The 20,654-nt window shown below is 33.0% G+C and overlaps 2 protein-coding genes across 8 annotated transcripts in view; one reads left to right on the top strand and one right to left on the bottom strand.

The window, feature by feature from the left end:
• The first annotated feature begins 702 nt into the window (after positions 1 to 702).
• Positions 703 to 13,750, top strand: LOC105225033 (ninjurin-A). Its single transcript, XM_011203337.4, has 4 exons — positions 703 to 1,079; positions 11,454 to 11,556; positions 12,946 to 13,145; positions 13,216 to 13,750. The coding sequence occupies exons 1-4, from the start codon at positions 1,020 to 1,022 to the stop codon at positions 13,387 to 13,389; spliced, it is 537 nt and encodes a 178-aa protein (XP_011201639.1). The 5' UTR covers positions 703 to 1,019; the 3' UTR covers positions 13,390 to 13,750.
• A 1,988-nt stretch (positions 13,751 to 15,738) lies between these two features.
• Positions 15,739 to 20,654, bottom strand: part of LOC105225034 (nocturnin) — a 40,864-nt gene continuing 35,948 nt past the window's right edge. For 6 of the 7 annotated variants that reach the window (XM_019989800.3, XM_019989799.3, XM_019989801.3 and 3 more), the window contains 5 exons: positions 17,924 to 18,147; positions 17,332 to 17,397; positions 17,047 to 17,168; positions 16,233 to 16,952; positions 15,739 to 16,164 (listed from right to left, as the gene is read on the bottom strand). In XM_019989800.3, coding sequence (XP_019845359.2) covers positions 16,042 to 16,164; positions 16,233 to 16,952; positions 17,047 to 17,168; positions 17,332 to 17,397; positions 17,924 to 18,147 — 1,255 coding nt within the window. In that variant the 3' untranslated portion in view covers positions 15,739 to 16,041. Of the gene's footprint in view, positions 16,165 to 16,232; positions 16,953 to 17,046; positions 17,169 to 17,331; positions 17,398 to 17,923; positions 18,148 to 19,814; positions 19,893 to 20,654 lie in introns of all 7 variants that reach the window. The other variant, XM_049459354.1, reaches the window with a different exon arrangement.

The following is a 20,654-nucleotide window of genomic DNA, read 5'->3' as shown; positions in this document are numbered from 1 at the left end:
ATTTAGAGTAATAAAATATATAGAACTACGCAATCAAAAGTTTCACACCTAACGGTAAAGTGCTTATGTAAATGTTTGCTAAAGTTCATACGTCATGAGCACACCTTAAAACCCAGGTATTTTCAAAGAAATGATGTAGGATTTAAGTAGTGAGAATTAGATAATTAAATATTAACATACATAACTGCATTATGAACATATAATACGGTTAATTCATTCACGGTTCCGTTACACCTAAAATGAGTAACCATAATATGGCGTGTGTGCATATAAAAGTAATTCAAAGTATGTATATTTCGGGGGTTTCTCCACTACTATGGTTTTTCTCCAATTTCCCTCATAAGGTTTATCTCACTTGGAGGTACATAAGTGCATATATACATACATACGTATTGCTACTTACAGTATACATCATAACAATTCAAAGTTTTTTTTTTGTTGTTTGTGTTTGCTCTGCACGAAACTGATGCTGAACGCTTGGACATTGCAATATGTAGAATATATGCTTTTAAAGCACTCTTGTTTCTTCTCTTCCTATTTTTTACTGGGGTTTCACCGTAAAAGCTTTTTGAACCTACAAACAAACCTGTATCCGTGTATGAGTATATGACCATAGCGTGTTGATTGCTGCTCTTTCTCGCATCTCATTGCTAGCAAACGGGAGAATGGTCAGTAGCTGTTTGATCGCGTAGTAGTTGTAATTGTGCGCTGAGCACTTTCAAAAATCAGTTCATCGGGAACCTCAAAAGCGGGTGCACACTTGACTCGTGTTACTTTCGTGGAAATAAATTATTAAAAAATAATAAAAAAAACAAAACAAACAAATAATAAAAAGAAAATATAATAAAACTGCCACAGATTTGCTCAAAATACAAATTTACCAAAGTCATAAAATATATTTTTGTACAAAAAAAAAAACAAAAAGTGTATTAGCACCGCTATAATACTCGTAGATAGCATATACATAATTTCGCAATTTTTATTAGCGTTCGTTTGAATCTAAAAGAATAAGCATAATAATGGCCACAGGGCAGCAGCCAAATGGATTACTAAACACTAAAACCGGCTTAAAGGGAGAGGTAAATTAATTTATCATTTTCTTTTTCCCTTAAACTATGACTAATAATATTGTGTGTGTGTGTGAAGTCAATAAAGACAATGCATGTGTATGTGTGTTTGTTTGGATTGCCGGTGATCATGCCACTAAATATAAACGCTTTTAATTGGCATTAAGCGTTCATAGTTGTATGTTAACGTTAAATACAGTAATTAATACTGAATTATAGGCATTTTTCTGTATTAAAAATTATTTTTAGTTTACGATATTTGATTATGTAAACCTCAACTAGTAAATTTACAAAGTAAAACATTGTTAAAATTCGAATGGCTTAGTGTTGTAAGTAGTTGCGTGTATATATCAGACACCGCATTAAATACTATTATATTTGTTTAAGATTTGCGAAATTACTTTATAATTATAAAAAATATGTACTATTGTTTGGAAATCGGCCTTTTGTGGTTATGATGTCCACCCCACGCTAATTATCACACCGGAAGCGGTCATGAAATCAAATACTGAAAAAGCTCACCTTATTCAATTATATGGAAAATTGTTATATCATCCTCAGCTTTATCAAGACGCTAGCTCAGATTTATAGGAAACCAATTAAGAGTTCCCACATTAAGATGTAGCGAGTATTAAAACAAAAAAAATATTTCTTAATCAGTACCGACTGATCATGCTGAAAATATTTTTTATAGACATACATAAATATTTTTTATATACATATATACATATGTACATATCTACAGAAGAGTTTTCAGAAACTCTTCATACATATTAACAGCTTATTAATATAGTGTAATATCTCACTCAAATGATCAGGTTAAATGAATATAGGAAACTGTCTTTCCGTAAGCTTTCCTTAGCATGCAACTTGTAATACTCATGTCTAGTTCACATAAATATTTTGAATAAACAATGATCAATTAAAAAATATAAATAAATTTACATCAGGAAGAATTCTGGTTCAAAATCTCCCAATGAACATAATTTCATTATATCGGGTGGGCCATATAAAATTTTAAAATATCAAATATATCGTTATTGGATCGTATATCTTTCTATGATGAAATGGCAAACCTTACTGAAGAGAAATGTCAAAGAGTGGGAAAATTATGGCATCGTTTGCTGTACCTATCGGTCTACTTTTCTAGTGCCATATTAAATATCTATCTGATATATACATATATATACAAAAACAATCAAGAACGATGAGAGATAAGATGATAAACTTCTATACGTTAGGCCATCTAACGTTTTAAATTTGAATTATCTATATTTCGACATTGGAAACGTCAAATACCATTCGGAAAGTGACAGATATTCAGTAAAAAGTCTAAAATTTACGAAATGGGTCGCTATTCATTATTCTACAGTTCGCAGATTGGGCAGAAGATCGTTTGACCGAGGATGGTCAATTTTACCGAAAAATCATCTTTTCGGACGAGACTCATTTCCACCTCGATGGTTACGCTAACAAGCATAATTGTCGCATTTGGGACACAGAAAACCCGCACGTAATCGTCGAGAAGCCAATGCACCCAGCACGAATCACTGTATAGTGCGGATTTTGGTCTGGTGGAATCATCGGCCCATTTTTCTTCGAAAATTAAGAAGGAACCGCCGTTCGCCGTGGTGAGCGATATCGCGCAATGTTAACCGAATTTTTCTTCAAGCAAATTGAAGAGGAAGACTTGGACAGCATTTGGTTCCAGCAGGACGGCGCTACGTGCCATACAGCAAACGGTACACTCAATCTTTTACGCCCTATCTTCGAAATTTAAAATTTTATATGGCCCACCCTATAAAAATGATAGTGATTAACAGAGGGAGCGGTTTAACCAGATTCTAAAAGTGATAGAAGATTGGTATCAATATTGTTGAGATTGTCAAATGATGGCTGATTACTGTTGGTGCTTAAAAAGATATTACTACCTGGAAAATTGTGAGAGAAAAACTACTAAAAGGCGGTTCATTTAAATATATTGTAGCACATGTTTCACAAATTTTTCTCTCCGTTTATTTGAATATTTATATCCTTACTTTTTTTAAAACAAAACATTATAAATATAACTGTTGTTTGGTTTCCTGTTTTTTGATTTTAATAGTGTAAAATGGAAATAAAGATTTCAAAATATATATGAGAAAATCTTACAAAACCATTGATAGTTTCAAGAGCTGTGGGCTCTAATAAATATTCAGAATTTATCTTGTATTTAGGGCAACAAAAGCACTGTAGACCAGTGTAATTTCATGAAGTTTGTATATTAGCTATAAACTTTGTCTCGGACAATAATCCATGCCAAAAAGTTTTCTTGTGTCTTCAGTTTGTATGGCAGCTATAGGGGTCCTATATGCTGTTTCCGATGAGCTACTCATCCTAAGGGAAAATTTAAGATCGGTATCTCAAAAACCGAGTGACCATTTTGTGTTTATACAGACATACAAACACTTGGACATGGTAAAATCGACTCAACTCTTCTGGGTGTTACAAACTGCGGGACAAACTTTACATACCTTGTTCAAAGTATAAAAATGTTAACGAGAATACTGTAAATTAGGCAGAAAAGGACCGTATAAATATACCATATTTGTGAAAAAAGAAAACGCTATTAGTGCAGATATGTGACATTAGAAGATACATCATTTCCCTCCGATCAAAGTCATGCAAATATATCGTATGTTGTGAATTGTGCGTAGAAAGTGCGGTTTCGAGAAGAAAATACACCGTGTCATAATTCAATGAAATGTATGGCGAAATTGCATGATGTGTTCTTTAAATTGGATTTCCATACCGCATATTCTCTGGATTGCTTACTTCTTCGAAAAAAAGGTTTTAAAAAGAGAACTCTTTTTTAGCCCAAAAACAGAATTCCATGAATCACGTTTTTTTGTCATTTGTCTCAGAAATTGTTGCATGTATAAACCCCATTAAACATAATATATGTATGTAACATGTATGTACATTGTACAAGTATATAAGCAAACAAAAAATAATTAAATTATTGAACGATAAATTGAAACGTGTATAATGATTGTTCCGTTATATAATGCTGAACATAACATTGGTTGCTGTTATAATTTCTTATATGGTGTAATATAAGTGCATATACAGACAGCTGTGTTCATTGAACTAGCAGTGCTGCAGATGCGATATACAACTTCTCTGTTTTTACATATTCCCTTTCGTAAGTTGTTCGCTTGCATATAGTTTTTGTAAAATAGAATATAGAGATAAGAAAAAAGAAAAAACCATTAGATTTGCTTAGCTTTTATTAATGTTTTTTGGAATTTTGGTGCATTTTCGCCTGTTCACTTAAAAGCAGATTTTGATTTCCGCCAAAAAGTGCCGAAAAATTTTGTAAATTTGTACAAAGTGAGTTTTATTTGTGCAGTTCACAAGTCTCATAAAGTTGTAAGTTATAACGATTCAAAAACAAAGCATTGAGAATTGTATGAAATCCAACAACAATTTTTTTAAACAAGTGTAAGTGATTTTACGATGCTTTACGACAGGTTGTGAGTACCCCAATTGAGTTATTATTATAACTTAAGCTTACTTTTAACCGTTGAGCTTAAATCTGCACGAAATCCTCAACCTGCCTAAGATGCGGTTTAGAAGACGGGGATTGCTTTAAAACATAAATTATGATATCCTCCCAAAGTTTTCTGTAACTTTGAGATTTGTGATTTGAGCTGGTAATACCATAGCCAATAATATTTTCTTGGCCGAGCCAGTTATTGGCCAATTGCTGACTTTTGGCAAACTCCTACTGGGCTTTCATATGTCTTTGGTTAGGTAAATTCACCTTTCGTGGGTTTCAAAAATTCAAATTTTCATTCCGCAGTCATCATAGAATAATTTATACCGCGAGCCTCCAATTCAACTAAGATTTTATTAGCCTAGAGGATACAAAAGGAGTGTATTTCTTTACTGATACCATACGGCAGTCCTCTAACTTTGCAGATTTCGTAGTTTATGGCATTGTATGTCATCTGGCTAGAATATTTTAAACGAATTTTTATTTCTATATATGTTTTTCCCTCCTTTCTTAGCTCAACAGTAAACTGCCTTTCTTCCCTAAAGCTGAGAGGTCTTGTTAGCATTATAAATAAAAATTTTCCATTTTTATGGTACATTGTAACTTAAATTATAATAATATACCCAAATTAACTCATTTTGTAGAAATTTGCAAATTTTTTCGGCACTTTTCGTTCAAAAAAATCAAAAACTGCAATTTCAGTGAAGAGCCATAAATGCGTGGATATACGCAAAAATATCAAATAAGCATATAAATTAGGCAAATCTAAGGGGATTTTCCTTTTTTCTTAACCTTATATTCTACTTTACAAAAACTACATGCAAGCGATCAACTAATGAAAGGGAATATGCAAAAACAAAAACGTAAAATATTTTGCTTCTGCTGCGCTGCTATTTCAATGAACGCAGCTGTATGGCATATGTATGCATATACAATATGCCAATCCACATATACTGTTATCGAAACAATTTGTAGCATTTGCTTTTATAATCAAAATAGAAATTCCTAAATTCCACTGCTCACCGCTCTACATGCGTGTTTGTAACATAATCATTATTAGTTGGAGAGAAGGTTGATTTTTATTTTATTTTTTTTGTGTCATTTAGTAATATCGCGTGAGGTTGCTTTCATATGGATGTTTATGCAAGTGTAATGTATATGGAACATAATACAACATACTTATATCAATATATTTAAACGAATAGCCATCAAAACGAAATTATTTATTTACCATAGCAATAGAATCTTCTAATTCTGTCCCACTTATGTTATACTACGTATAAAGATTCGGGTCACACAATCTAAGATGCACTTTATTCTTAGTAGAAAATCAAAGATATCATTTATGTTGCTAACTTTTGTAGCAGTAAAGTTTCTGGTGGGAAAATCGAAGTTAAATCTTAAACTGAGTAAATGGTAGAAGAAGTTCTCTCAATTAAAAAACTCCAATAAAAAGGTTTCTCATCTTACCGGCTTTGCCCGATTTGCAGAAGCTATAGCTACTAAAGTGAAATTTTAATTCCATGCGACATGTTCTCCCAGATAAGACTCTTTTTAGAGAGCAGCATAGCTTGGCTGCAGTTAACACAAACAACCATTTTTATTATACCATAGAGCATGAGTGGAGTCTGCGTTAATTTATAGGTTTTCTTTAATATTGTTATTTGAGAAAAATGAGGCCATATATGTAGTTTTAGTTTTTCATTGATTTATTAAATTCATTAATTTTACACATTTTAACACATTTCGACTTATTATGTAGTTTCAGTTATTGTTTGATTTATTAAATTCATTAATTTTACACATTTTAACACATTTCGACTTATTCTAGAATATTACTTTTAATTCACTTTACATTTAAACTTTTTAATATAAATTAACGTATATACATACATATGTATTTCAATTTAATTTACTTGTCAGGCAACGGCTGGTCTGCCCTTCTTGCCATCTTCAACTCTACTGTTCTAGTCAACTATTGTCTACTATGCTCGACCGTATATTTCGAATATTGTTCGAGTGTAGTTCGAATTGATCATATGTTCGAATAGTTTTGGTCAGAGGTGCATTTAAAAGGCACGTCCGCTACGTGTGGACCTTTGACCCACAGGTTCCACTCCCACAATCGGCCGTCCTGCACCGTCATTCGCCCCGAATGAAGAGTTCCACCCCTTCATATATTCTGCTACAGTAACAGTATTTCGTGGCCCTTCGTTCTCGCCCACCTCCTGAACTTCATACCTGCCGTCTATGCTTGTTTTCTCTTTGTATCTTACAGATATTCTTTTTAACCAGTTTTGAAATGTCACCACTGGAAAATTGTTACGTATCATGTTTTTGTTTGTTTTCCTAAAGCTACAACAAAGCCTTTTCGTACCATCTCTTTTTAAAACCAAAACAACTGGAAAAGCATACTCAGAGTTGTTTTGTCTTTCACTGAACCAATTGTCTATTCTCTTCTGGTCCACGCATGAAACACGTCTTGGTGTTTGGTAAAAAGAAGTATCATCTACTGCCTGAATCTTCACGTTCAAATTACCTAAATCAAGATTTGATGCTGGCTCTGGATTGGTATCTTTTTCTTCAAGGGCTTCGCAAAGTGCAGCAAATTCGGTTAAAGCCAAATTACTACCAATTGCGTTGTCCTCTTCTTTCTTTACTTTAAACCCTTTATCGTCTTCGTTTCTACTTTGACATACATGCCTTGTCTCTAAACTATCTTCATCACTTAAACTTTTCAGCTCTTTCTTGCCGAATACAGCGCCCTTTTCGCTAAAACAAATATTTACACTCTTCAAAATATTATTTCCCAGAATGACTTTGCATGGCAAATCATTCATCTCAGTAACATGAAAAGTTACTTCGATATTAATCCCATCCACATCGATATTTGCCTCAAAACTACCTAGTGTACATACCTCACTGCCTTTAATGCCTCCCAGGGTCAAACGACTATCACTAAGCTTCGAAATCCCTGCACGCTTATACATGTCATATCTCATCAAACACACGTCAGCTCCCGTATCAATTAGAGCACTAATTATCAAGTCACCCATCTTTATTGGTTTAAAAATTTGACTTTTACTCCAAACAGTCAAAGCGTTGCTGCGTTTTGATTCTGTTTTAATATGCATCTCGCCTCTACGATCGCATTCAAATTAACGATGACCTATCTCTCCACACTTGAAACACTTTATCTGCTTTATCTTATCACAACCGTTGGCCAAATGAGATTCACTTCCGCAATTAAAGCACTTTCTTTCGACCCTTGGTTCTACTGGCGTTGATGCGCCGTGCCATGATTTCTCTCTGCTTGATGGCTGTCGAGAATCATGTACCCTCTCATATACTCTTAACTGCTCTTTGAGCTCTTGAATTGTTCGTGCCTGATATAAAACTGTTTTATTTAATTTCGAATCCGAGATCCCTTCAATAAAATACAAAATTAGACTCTCTTCATCTAAATTCACTGGCTTGGCAATTTCTATCAAAGTGTACAAATATTCACGAAAACTTTCATTATTTTTCTTACGACGATTCTGCAATGTGCGATGAATATCGAGTGACGTTGGTCTCACACCGAACTCACTTCTTAACGCTGATTTTAAAGAACTAAAACTTCTTATTCCTGTCTGGCTACGCACAAACAATTTGGCTGCTCCTCTAAGAAGCTTCTTTGCAAACACAAATTCTTGTAAACTACTCCAATTTAAAATTACCGCGTTATCCTCAAACTCTTCTAGCCATTTATCAATACTCAGCTCATCTGTACCATTAAACAATGAAATACTTCCTTCCACATCCCTCAGTGTGAACTGCGGATTGGACACTATATTGGCTTGGTGAGAGGTTGGTGCCTCTACCACTTCTATCACTGAACGTAACTCACTTTCACTTTCATCTTCATCCTCCGACACATGTCCGAAATGTAATAGCAACCTATCTCTTAATTCACATTTCCTACCTTGAACACTCAGTCCAATTTCTCGCAACTTATGCTTCAAAGCTACCACTGTCAAACTCAAAATATCCTGCACGTCCATCGTCTTTGCCTGTTAGGTCGATTACAATTTCTAAAAGATATACATACATATACATCTTAAAACATAACTTATTCCTTAAACAATATTGTACATAACTAAATACCTATTCATTTTAAGTTACAACATTTTAATAAATGCAAATTTTACTTTTAAGTATTTCTACTGACTTCTTCTGATATACACACATATCAACAAATCAAATTAACAGCCATGTTTTACACCGTATTTGTTAATGTAGCTAATTCTTATTGGAATGTACATTAATATTACATGAACAAACTTATGTATACCAATTTATACAAACATACATTTTTGTCATTTACATTTTTTTTTTCTTCTGGTACTTAGCTCTAATAACATTTCTTCAATATTTCATACATACATACATTATTCCTTTACTTCTCTGAATTGTTTGCCTCATTGTATTTTTTTGCTTGCCACCGTTAGTTAAATCTTTGCAGCCTCGCACTTCGCAGAAAGCTTCTCTCCCTTTCTCAAAATTTGGATTACTGTACTTTGTGATACATACATATTTAGCTCAACGGTCACTTCACTTTAAAATTCTCCGAAGATCGTCCAATTGATGTGTTGCCTGATTCTCGGAATGTTGAACTTCTTGGAAACTTACTTGCCTCGACGGTCGCTTCACTTGAAAATTCTCCGAAGATCGTCCAATTGATGTTGAACTTCTTGGAAACTTACTTAGCTTAACGGTCGTTTCACTTTAAAATTCTCCGAAGATCGTCCAATTGATGTGTTGCATGATTCTCGGAATGTTGAACTTCTTGGGAACTTACTTGCCTCGACGGTCGCTTCACTTGAAAATTCTCCGAAGATCGTCCAATTGATGTTGAACTTCTTGGAAACTTACATACCCCGTTTACACATCTTACATACTTATGTACACATGCTCGGAATGTTGCATATATATGTATGTACTACTCATCACTGAATTTATGTAAATCGTTTCAGCACTTTTCTGTTATTTTTTTTTTTTTTTTAATTTTAGACACGGCTCACACACGCTCACACCTCGGTTGAGTCCCCATTTGTAGTTTTAGTTTTTCATTGATTTATTAAATTCATTAATTTTACACATTTTAACACATTTCGACTTATTATGTAGTTTCAGTTATTGTTTGATTTATTAAATTCATTAATTTTACACATTTTAACACATTTCGACTTATTCTAGAATATTACTTTTAATTCACTTTACATTTAAACTTTTTAATATAAATTAACGTATATACATACATATGTATTTCAATTTAATTTACTTGTCAGGCAACGGCTGGTCTGCCCTTCTTGCCATCTTCAACTCTACTGTTCTAGTCAACTATTGTCTACTATGCTCGACCGTATATTTCGAATATTGTTCGAGTGTAGTTCGAATTGATCATATGTTCGAATAGTTTTGGTCAGAGGTGCATTTAAAAGGCACGTCCGCTACGTGTGGACCTTTGACCCACAGGTTCCACTCCCACATATATTAAACATCCGACCAGATATTAGGGCACATAATTTTTATTGAACTAATATTGACAATGGTGTTATCAACCGAACATTCCTAGTCTTACTCTTACTTAACAAAAGGAAAACCGAAAATTTATAACACTAGCCTGAGGTTTTTTGAATAATTTATAAACTGATTAAGAACTCATATTAACAGAACACGTAAGCTTCTCTTGATCCTAAATTTTAAAGTAGATCCGAGTAATAGTTTCGAAGATACAGCCTTGAGAACGCTCGAGGATAACTAGGTTAAGTGCACCGTCTTTAAACGCGTTTTTCTCGAAACTGTGCGAGATCTTCATGAAATTTTAAACAGGTCTTTGAGGTATAATTCCTAAAGACTTAGGCGAAGAATTTATTTTTCGATTACAACTAGATGTAAAAAATGTCGCGAAATTTTCATTCATTTTGTAAAAATGTCTGCCAAAAATCGAGTTTTCAGTTGTTTTTCTTCGTCCAAGTTCTAAGCTAAGGTTTTAACTAAAACATGTATTCATTTTCATTTTAGATAATTCAATAAGAAGTTATCCTGCCAACGCGAGCGCATCTTTTTTCCGAGGGGTCACCGGAAATGGCGTCGCAATGGCCGATTCAGAATTTCTGGTGTATGCTTATAACAATAAAAAATTGTGTTAAAATATTTAATTTTTTATATGAAAAAAATATATGTAAGTATATGTAGGTCTTAATGTTGGTGCCTTCAAAATAGTCTCCATTCGATGTTATGCACTTGTGCCAGCGCTTCTTTCAATCGTCGAAACTCTACTCAATTTTGATTTTTGGGATAGCCTTTAGCTCTTTCCGTAATGTGTTTTTAATGATGTTATATGTCATATGTTTGTAAAAGGACGTCCTTTTTACAACGGTACTTTTTATTTTTGGATATTAGAAAAAGTCACAAAGAGCCATGTCTGATATATATTAAGGATGGGGCATCGCTGTTGTACTGTATTTGGTCAAGCATTTGCGAACAAATTCTTTGATCCCTTTTATTTTAACAAACGAAAAACGAAAAGCTCATACTTTTTTACATGTCTAACATTAGCTGCTGCTATAGACAAAGTAATTAACGAAAACAGCTGAATATTGTTTGGTACTACAGGGGCGTATAACATAGTACTAGAAATTTTAACACCTCGTACATATATAAATCATATGCAGACGGAAAAACTTTAATTATATACCCTTTTTTGATTTCAATTTTCTCTTTTGCTAAAAAATTCTATTATAATCGCCATGTCTATTCAAAATTTTTATTACACATACATTCAAAATTCGAAATAATTGCAGGAACTTATTGATATGGATGTTGACCACACGGAGAAGCACTCGCTTAACCATGATTTTATGGACTCGGAACGCAGTGAAATAGATGGAGCAATGCGACATCCAGGTAAATCCGATTATAAAAATTTTAACTAACCAAATATCGAAACGTTACAGTTGTGCACAAATTATTGTATAGAATTACTATTTGAATGCGTAATTATTTAAAGATTTGTAGATTACCCCCAGAAATTACAAATTTCTACCAAAAATTCCCATTAAAAAATCAGAATAGCGAACTACGCAAATATGTAAGTGTTAAATCATGAAATAAATTCAACTGCGCTAGATATTGACACGCTTTGTCAGCTTTTATTTTCAACCAGGTGCATTTGCAGTAATTATTTACTGCATTCATTAAATGAGAATATTAACACACAATACGTTACTGAGTGTTGATATGCTTGGTTGGATCGACGAGTGAGTGCTAGTACTCGCCAATTAGTGTGAAATATAAAAGTCATAGTTAATGAAAATAATGTAATATCATAATGTAATATCATATGCACTTGTATAACGAACTTTAAAATACGGGTTATTCCATTTAGCGATATTACACTTCCAACTAAACGGCCAACTAACTTCTCTGAACCTTAAATATAGCTTCCTTTAGGTAATGAAGGGAGAGATATTTCGCTTATAACAAGCGATGCAGATCATAAATTGACGGGTAAAGACTGCCTTTTGGGAACTCAGAAAATTACCTTAGTTGAATCTGATGTATCGATGCTATCATTTTAAATCCATAATAAACTTGATTAGGCATTTCGTTTATATTTCCTTTAATTCACTTACGCATTGCTGAGCGCGGCGAAAAACCGGCGGCGTAAATGTCAGAGCTCATTAACAATTTTCATAATCGGAATACAGTGAAGCTTTTGATATTACCCCCGGAGTTGACTGTTGTGGTTCACACAACAGCTGATATTACCCAGGCTTACAAAAAATATGTCGATAAACTCAAAATTTTTTGGTATTTAGAGCACATATAATATATGGTGACAATCTGAAAGAACTTGAACACTAGCAAATAGCTTGTTGTATTCTAGAGCTTCAACTCTAATATGATGGATGATAAGGCATGACATTGTGACACAGTACGATCTTCATAAGCGATCCGAACTGTCAAAAGTCATTCCTTTAACTCGTTAATGACGTCGCGAACTGTGGGTTCGATCAAACACACTCCAAAAAGTAAAGGAAATAAATGACGTAATCCATATTTATATCAATATTGCCATATATACCCCGATTCATTGTCATTTGATTCGATAACATCACCTACAAATTTAAATGTTTCCATAAAATCTCTGCTTTCGCAACCCACAGACCACCTATAAGCTATTTAGTAGGTGAATTAATCAAAATATTTTGCAAAAACGTATTACGCATTCATTTAAACACAAAACTATGTTTGTTGTATAAAAATCTTTAATAATGAAATAAATTTTGATAGAGGAACTCGATGCTCTGGAAGAGTTAGCTACCGTGGATGTAAATGCTTATGCTCATAAGAAAACCTTGGCACAGGGTATGATGGATTTAGCATTACTCACAGCAAACGCCAATCAGTTACGCTATGTGGTGGAGACCTATAAAAATCATCCTTATTTCTATCCCAGTTTGGTATTATTGATACTTAGTATTGGCTTCCAAGTAAGTTACTTTTTTATACCACACTTTTAGACACAGTGTGTCTAATTTCGTTTTTTTTCAATCCTTTTAGATAGCCGTGGGCGTTGGTTTGATACTCAACAGTCGTTACAATATTGAAGACAAAAAGGAAGTATGTCATGCGGAGAAAGTTAGCAATTACACAATATGCGGCATTTTTATCATAACTGTGATCAATGTCTTCATCTCTGCGTTTGGTGTGGCGGACGCGCCTGATGGCAAGTAATAGTGGAAACCGCTCCAATCCAATCACCAGGATGCATAAAAGAATGTGATATTCAAGATTATTGTTTGTTTTGTAACGATAAATATCTCATTTTATATAAAAAGTGTATTACATAATTATATTTATGTATATAATATGTATGCAATTATAAATTAACTTAAGTAATCACAAATTACTATAATTGTTTTATAAAAATTGTAAAGTAGCATTTATAAGTATACTTTTTAATTAGACATGATCATTTCTCGAATGCTTTATGCACATCAAACATATGTATATTTGTATATCACATGTATAGAGTATATTCTTAAAATAATTCGAAAGTTGATGTAATACATATTTTTTATATTTTTAAATGGAACATCTTTATTTATTGTTGTTGTTGCTATTCATGTAATCCATGAAATAATATATTAAAACAGTGTGCTTGTGGACCTCCGAAATTTTTTAGATACCTCAAAAATTGTACGTCCATTTAATACTCTTGTTGCTAGAGTTAATAGTTTTTGTCGGAAAAATGTGCGGCGCCGCCCTCTAATAATTTTAATGTACATATCTCAATGAAAATAAGAGAGCGTATTTTACTCATAACAGTGCATATTTGTGCCTAAAATAGATAGAATTGGGCAAAAACTTTACCTAGCCCTCATATAATTACTCCATATGATTGGTGATTGTATGTGAAGAACCTTAATGAAACCCAGAGAACATTTTTTAGTATGTGCTATGAAAATAGTTAATATATAAAATCTGGTCGATGCTGCCCCAACTCCCATATACTATACTTACCTAATCCCTTTCGTTTTTCTAAAAAACCTTATGCCGAATATGTCGATCATTGTATAAGTTATATTAGGTTGAAAAATATCTCCCTTCCGCCTTTTTGTCTTTTGAATTTCGCAGCAATGTATAAAGCGTTACAGAGCTCGTATTTTGACATAACCTACAAAACGACACTATGCATGATTAGTTTGGATACTACGTTCAACAGTTATAGACGTGTAAACATGGAGTTCACTAACGCCGAAATTCGCGCTATTTTAAAGTTTTCCTTCGTTAAAGCTAAATCCGTAACAGGGGGGTATTATAAAGTTGCCGTCTAGGCATGCAAATTAATATAGAGCATTGAATAAAGAGCAAAACAGCATAAAATAGATATTTGACAACCTAATAAATTGGTGATGCTTTTTTGCTCTTTATTCAATGCTTTAAAAAAATTGTTGCAGTGATCGGATTTAGTTCAAATATGCGCTATTTCGTTCGGTAATCTGTTTCCATCTATATGGCAACTTCATAATACCCCCCACATACTCGTAGAAGCCCCCTCCTTATTTGCGAAGAACTCGGACAGCCACTTTTCACAAGCCTTTTTTAAGGTCAACTTTACACCAACAAGGGCGTTCGCCATGGACAGGAACAGGTGGTAATCACTTGGCGCTGTGTCCGGGCTATATGGTGGATGCGATAAAGCCTCCCATTCTCGCGTAGCTTCTGACGAGTCATCAACGAAGTGTGCGGTCTGGCGTTGTCTTGGTGGAACACTACACGCCTCCTGTTGTCCAATTCTGAACGCTCGCCTGCTTCAAGCGGTCCAGTTGTTCGTAGTAGATTGTAGATTTAACGTCTGGCCATATGGGAACAGCTAATAGTGGATGATTCCCTTCTAATCCCACCAAACACACAACAAAACTTTCCTGGCCGTCAATCCCGGCTTGGCCACTGTTTGGGACAATTCAATGGCCTTCGACCACGATCTTTTAACTTGATCGACACGTTAAAGAATGAATTAAGAATTTCAAAATTATGACAGTCTTACTATTTTACGCTCATAGTAGTATTATCAGTATTAGTATTATCATTAGTTCATGTTTTTGTTTTGGGGTATATGTATTATACCATATTCAACATGTTATCAAAAAAAAGACCCTTTGCGATTCGAATTCGTTTATTATAGTATTATGAAATGATCTTCGCGTATCAAACTACAAAACTCAATACATGTTTCTAATTCATTTGTATACAATTGCGTCTTTGGAGAGTTATATTTTTTCAGTTCACGCGCTCGTGATATTCTGTATTGGGCAATGAAATGAAATTGTGTGCCATAAATAAATATTGACTAATATTAAAGATGAGAAGTTAGAATAAGGTGCCGATAATTTGTATTTTGTTTCAATTTGTAAGGTAACGATTATTTTAGAGCTACACAGTTTAGGTTTACCAGACGCTATTATCATAATGTGCGAATCTGACCACACATATATAATTACTACTTACGTAGTACATATATACTACTTATATTTCTTTGTTTTGCAAAACATCCAGCTTTTCTTAAAGAAAACACAGCGCTTATTTGTTCCACATACATATCCATTTACATATATTATACATCTATTTATTAAGGTTTACTGTTGTCCATATTACAAAAAATGTATTAGTTTGCATTCTACTCGGTTAGTTGGTATGTCAATGAAACTACGTGTGTCTAAAGTACTATATATATCTAACAACTAATATCACAATTATTTAATTGATTTCGTGAATGCCAATGAAGTGAAAGTTGTGCGGCTCCAGCAAAAGTGAAGAATCCTATTAATGCTATGCTTTCCTTACGCTTGTTGTAAAGCCACATTACAAGAGTTTCAAACATATTTATTGCTTATCTAATAATTCGAAGTCGCACACCAATGAGAAGTGATCCGACGGATACTGGAAGCTCGGTGTGCGATTTTTGCCAACTTCATCGTCTCGAGGAAACTCCAAGCAATTGCGAACCTACAAAAGAAAAAATATAAAATAATTATGCTGTATATTTTGATAGTTGAGACGAAGTAATTACACACCTTAAACTGCTCGGGCGTGTAGAAAACATAATCGATTGTGTGACATTCTTCGCCATCTTCACGTATTTTCCATGTGGTATATGGCGGTTCACATTGTATTGATTTGATTACTTTATCATCGCACAATTGTACATGCTCTGCGTCAGCTTCTTCCTCTTCCGCCGATCGCGTCTGAGCATCATCACTCGAATCTATATTGGCCTTGTGCTCCTCGGCGCTGTCATTATTACATTCATCGCGTTCGGCTTTGATGTCTGCATAAGCACTGGCCAATTGCAACTGCTTGCCGCTCAAGACTGTCGCATATACAGGCTCTGTAGGTTCAGCATTGAAGTCGCCGCAAATCAAAACGGGTTTTTCACCACAGAACTGTTTCACAAAATGCAATAGATCGCGACCTTGCTCATTGCGTAGTTTTGACAGCAATGAACCGTGACGTGCCTTAAGGTGAGTTGTACAAACGCAAAACTCTTTACCAGTACTTTTCACGGCAAGATTGACGACAATTGCCACTTGATTGCTTTGCACGCGCCACACCTCCAAAATGCGCGTGTCAAAGTTCTTCAATTCAAATTTGTCGCGTCTAAAGAATATGGCGCAACCATCGGGACCGTTGTTCTCCTCAATGTATAAACATGGCGAATCGGGTTTCGGGAAAAATATGCCTTCATAGTTTTGTGTGCCCAAAATTGTTTGTAGAAATTTGAAGTGATCCACTTCCTGTGGGTTGCATAACAAAAAAAGATGTTTGTTTATGAAAGTGTTCAGAAAAAAAGTAAAAACTACAATTAAAACGTAAAAAGTAAAGTCTTACCTGTAAACAAATAATATCTGGATTGTATTGTAGTATCTCTTGTACGATCAGAAATTTGCGATTCTCCCAAGTCAGCGCCTCCTCTGGGCAGCGCACGAAACCGTCATTGTTCTGTCCCAGCGCTACACACCAGCAAAAAAAAATGCAAAATAAGAATATAAATATTTTAAAATTCAAAAATGTTAAAAAATGCATGCGAGTGAATATCTGTGCCTCATGAATTCTTTATGATCTTACACGCGGCTGGCAGACAAAGACAATTTGAATATCCTGTTTAGAACTTACTTTGTGATAAAATATTCCACTGCAAAACGCGTATATGATTGGGTAACGTCGAGGCCACGCTATAATCTGAAAGCGTAGAAAAACAAATGATCATTATCATCACTGAATTCATAAAACAGCTGGACAGTCTCGTAATCGAGAATGTTTGTAAAATGAACTTTGGCATATTTTAAGCAGGATCTCTAATTGTTTGTTGTAGTTACAATGCATATGTAAATATCTAAATAAGTAGATGTCTAAGTAACTAAGCTCTGACAAAAGTTACTTTTAAATCTGAATTAAATGACTGGTACATAAAATTGATATGCACTGATTTCAATGACAAGTTTTATGAATGTTTTTCTAAAAGACATAAGTGATCCAACTCTGGACGTGATCCAATGTGGAACTACTAATTTTTCAAATTCATAATTGTATATTTTTAATTTTTTACTACTAATTTCAATTTTATTTTTTTTTTTTTTGTTCTTTGTCACTACTAATTTTTCAAACTTACAATTTTATAATTTTATATTTTTTTATTCATATAACTTAATCATTGCGCATTTTCATTTTACTCAATTTTCTGCTTAAATGCGGGATTTCAACTCACCTTTGGCTACTGTATTCAACTTCAATGAGCGCAATCCGTCAGTTACGTCACTAGTTAAAGATGGCTTGATAAAGTAACGGGATAGCAATTGTGGCTGATGTATACCCCTCAAATGTTTGACGTGTTTCAACAGCTCCGTGGTATTCAGACCTTTCGGTATCTCTAGGCTGTCATCCTGCGAGTCGACATTGTTGATTTTCGGTGCTGAGTTGAATGAGCCCATCCTAGAAAAGTAAGAAAACAAAAAATATAAATTGACTGGATTCACAAATAGTACGCTGTGATTACAAATCGGTTATTATTCAGTTCAGAGAAAGGACATGTTGAAGGTGAGGGTAAGTTCACAGGTGTGTGTATTTTGTTTATAGCACTCCGGACAACATTTTGCAAAAGCTTTCGCTATAAATGTCAAATTTGTGTATTTTTCTTTGGAAGTTTTATTCAAGGCTTGTCTTCAGACTTAACTACTAGCCCAATATCAAAAGTACATTATCTCGATAAATGCGTAAAGCTATGTCTTTATAATTATGAAATGATTATCAAAATATTTCTAATTTTATTTCTTAAAAACAACAAGATTCTCAAAAACATAAAGATGTTTACAAAAAACCATTTCAATGAGTAAAAGGAAATTCAACAGGCTCTGTTCTATACCTAAAAGCATGATTTACACTCCTCAAACGATGGAAATTGCATAACCTTTCGATTATATTGCATGATCGGTGGTTGGAAGTATTTGAAAATACTTAAATGAAGCTCTTACTCGATAATATTTTTAATTAATTTTTAAAACCTTAATTGGAGTCATGACTAGTATTAGAAGATGCGAGAACCTACTTAAATAAAAATATACGGAATGAATCTAAGATTATCGTCAAGGGAATTATTATTTTTCGGTGTGAAAGCATCACAAAAACGGTATAAGAAGCTTTATTCATACGATCCAATAAAAAGGAGCATTTACATTTTGGAAATTTAATACAATTATATGTAAAAGCAACTAATTCATCAAGCTGAATTTTCCAAAAAATATTCCCATAAAAATTGTTTACTAAAAAGTAGTTACTTCATTAGGTGTGAGATGTTTTGAAAATTTGTTTATTTATGCTAACGTAGACAGAATTAAGACTCGTCTACTAATTTTATAATAATAAATAAATTTATTAATTACAGCTCTTCTTCATTTTATAGGAAACTAATATTTTTATAGTGAATGTTTGAATCATACAAATTAAATGTTTATTTTAATTTTTAAGTATATATCGTGCCCTAAAATGCAAAATAACGTAACCTCTCTTTTTATAAGCTTACAGGCGAAGGAAAAACGATATCATAGAAACCACTCATATTGAAAAAAAAAAATTGAGTTAAGGTTATATATTGGTTATATCTAACAGCGGAAGCTGAAAATTTTATTTTATATACATTCATATATGCAATATGATTTAGTGAATCCTCAGCAATAAAAAACTCAATTTCATTTTTTCGATGATACGTTGTTTAAGTGACGATATGTAAGTATATATTGTATATAAAATGAGTGTGAGTTATTAAAGGACTAAAAATATGGCTTTAAAAAAACAAAAATTTTCTTGGAAATATTTGGTGATATCATTAACTTTATTATTAAATAACTAAATTAATAATAATTTATATTAAGAATATTATTTTTAATTTTATAAAACAATTTATCATTTTGTTTTCAGATTTTTATGCTCACACGATTTCTGAGTAAAAACACGAATCTGTAGAATCTCGCAACGATTACTCGTAAATATTTTGGTTCTTGTGGTTATGACTTGGTAGTGTACGCAATCAGACATGCATAAACTGAATTCATTCAAAAAACATATATAAATAAGTGCATACGTTTGCATATATTTGTACTCACAATGCTTTGCGTAAATATAAAGTTGCCATAAATAAACTATGGTTATGCCTTACGCACATGATAAGCAACGCCTTTCTTCTAAAGAAAGTATAAGTATTACAAATCAAGTTTTGCTTTTAAGAATGAAGTAGCAATTTAAATGAAAGTGCGAGTTTTTTGGTGAATGCTAAATATAAATGACGGATTTACAGTTATAACCCCATATTAAAAAAAACACAAATTAAGTGCATACTGTATAAATGAAAGTTTTCAATATAAATACTTATTTATTTACGGATTATCGTAAGCGATTTTTTATATATATGATGGTACTTGCAAATGTAAATATTTTCTTGGTTTATTAGGTTGCGCATTTAGGAAAACACTGCTGATTAGTTAAGAAAGTTTTAAGATAAGATTTGCTTTTATTTATTATTTATTTTATTTTATTATTTGTTACTGTTAATTAAAAATTTGGATATATAAATTTTTTTTTAAATAAAACAAATTTGATAAAAAATTTAATACACTTTTTATAGCAACTATTACAATTAATTTCATTCCATTGCTTAATACAAGAAATAAATATGGATAAACTGAAATGCAATAAATATCAACGTGGGTTATTTCTGTAAATACGCCAAACCATAGAACATTTTATAATACATTAACTAATTTTTAGCAGTTTATCAAAATTTCTCGCGATAATTTTAAGAGAAAGGTGCCAGTGGTCTAGTGGTGACCCTTATTATATTTCTTTATAGCGAGTTAAAGCTTTAGTTCAAATGAAAAGTAATTATTATTTGTAAGACGCTGTAAAAATAGTTCAACTAAAATATTCTAGATATTATTTAAGCTAAA

Source organism: Bactrocera dorsalis, chromosome 5 (assembly GCF_023373825.1).
Source record: "Bactrocera dorsalis isolate Fly_Bdor chromosome 5, ASM2337382v1, whole genome shotgun sequence".
Lineage (NCBI taxonomy): Eukaryota > Metazoa > Arthropoda > Insecta > Diptera > Tephritidae > Bactrocera > Bactrocera dorsalis.
The sequence above is the reverse complement of the archived record's forward strand: the minus strand, read 5'-3'. Positions and strand labels throughout refer to the sequence as shown.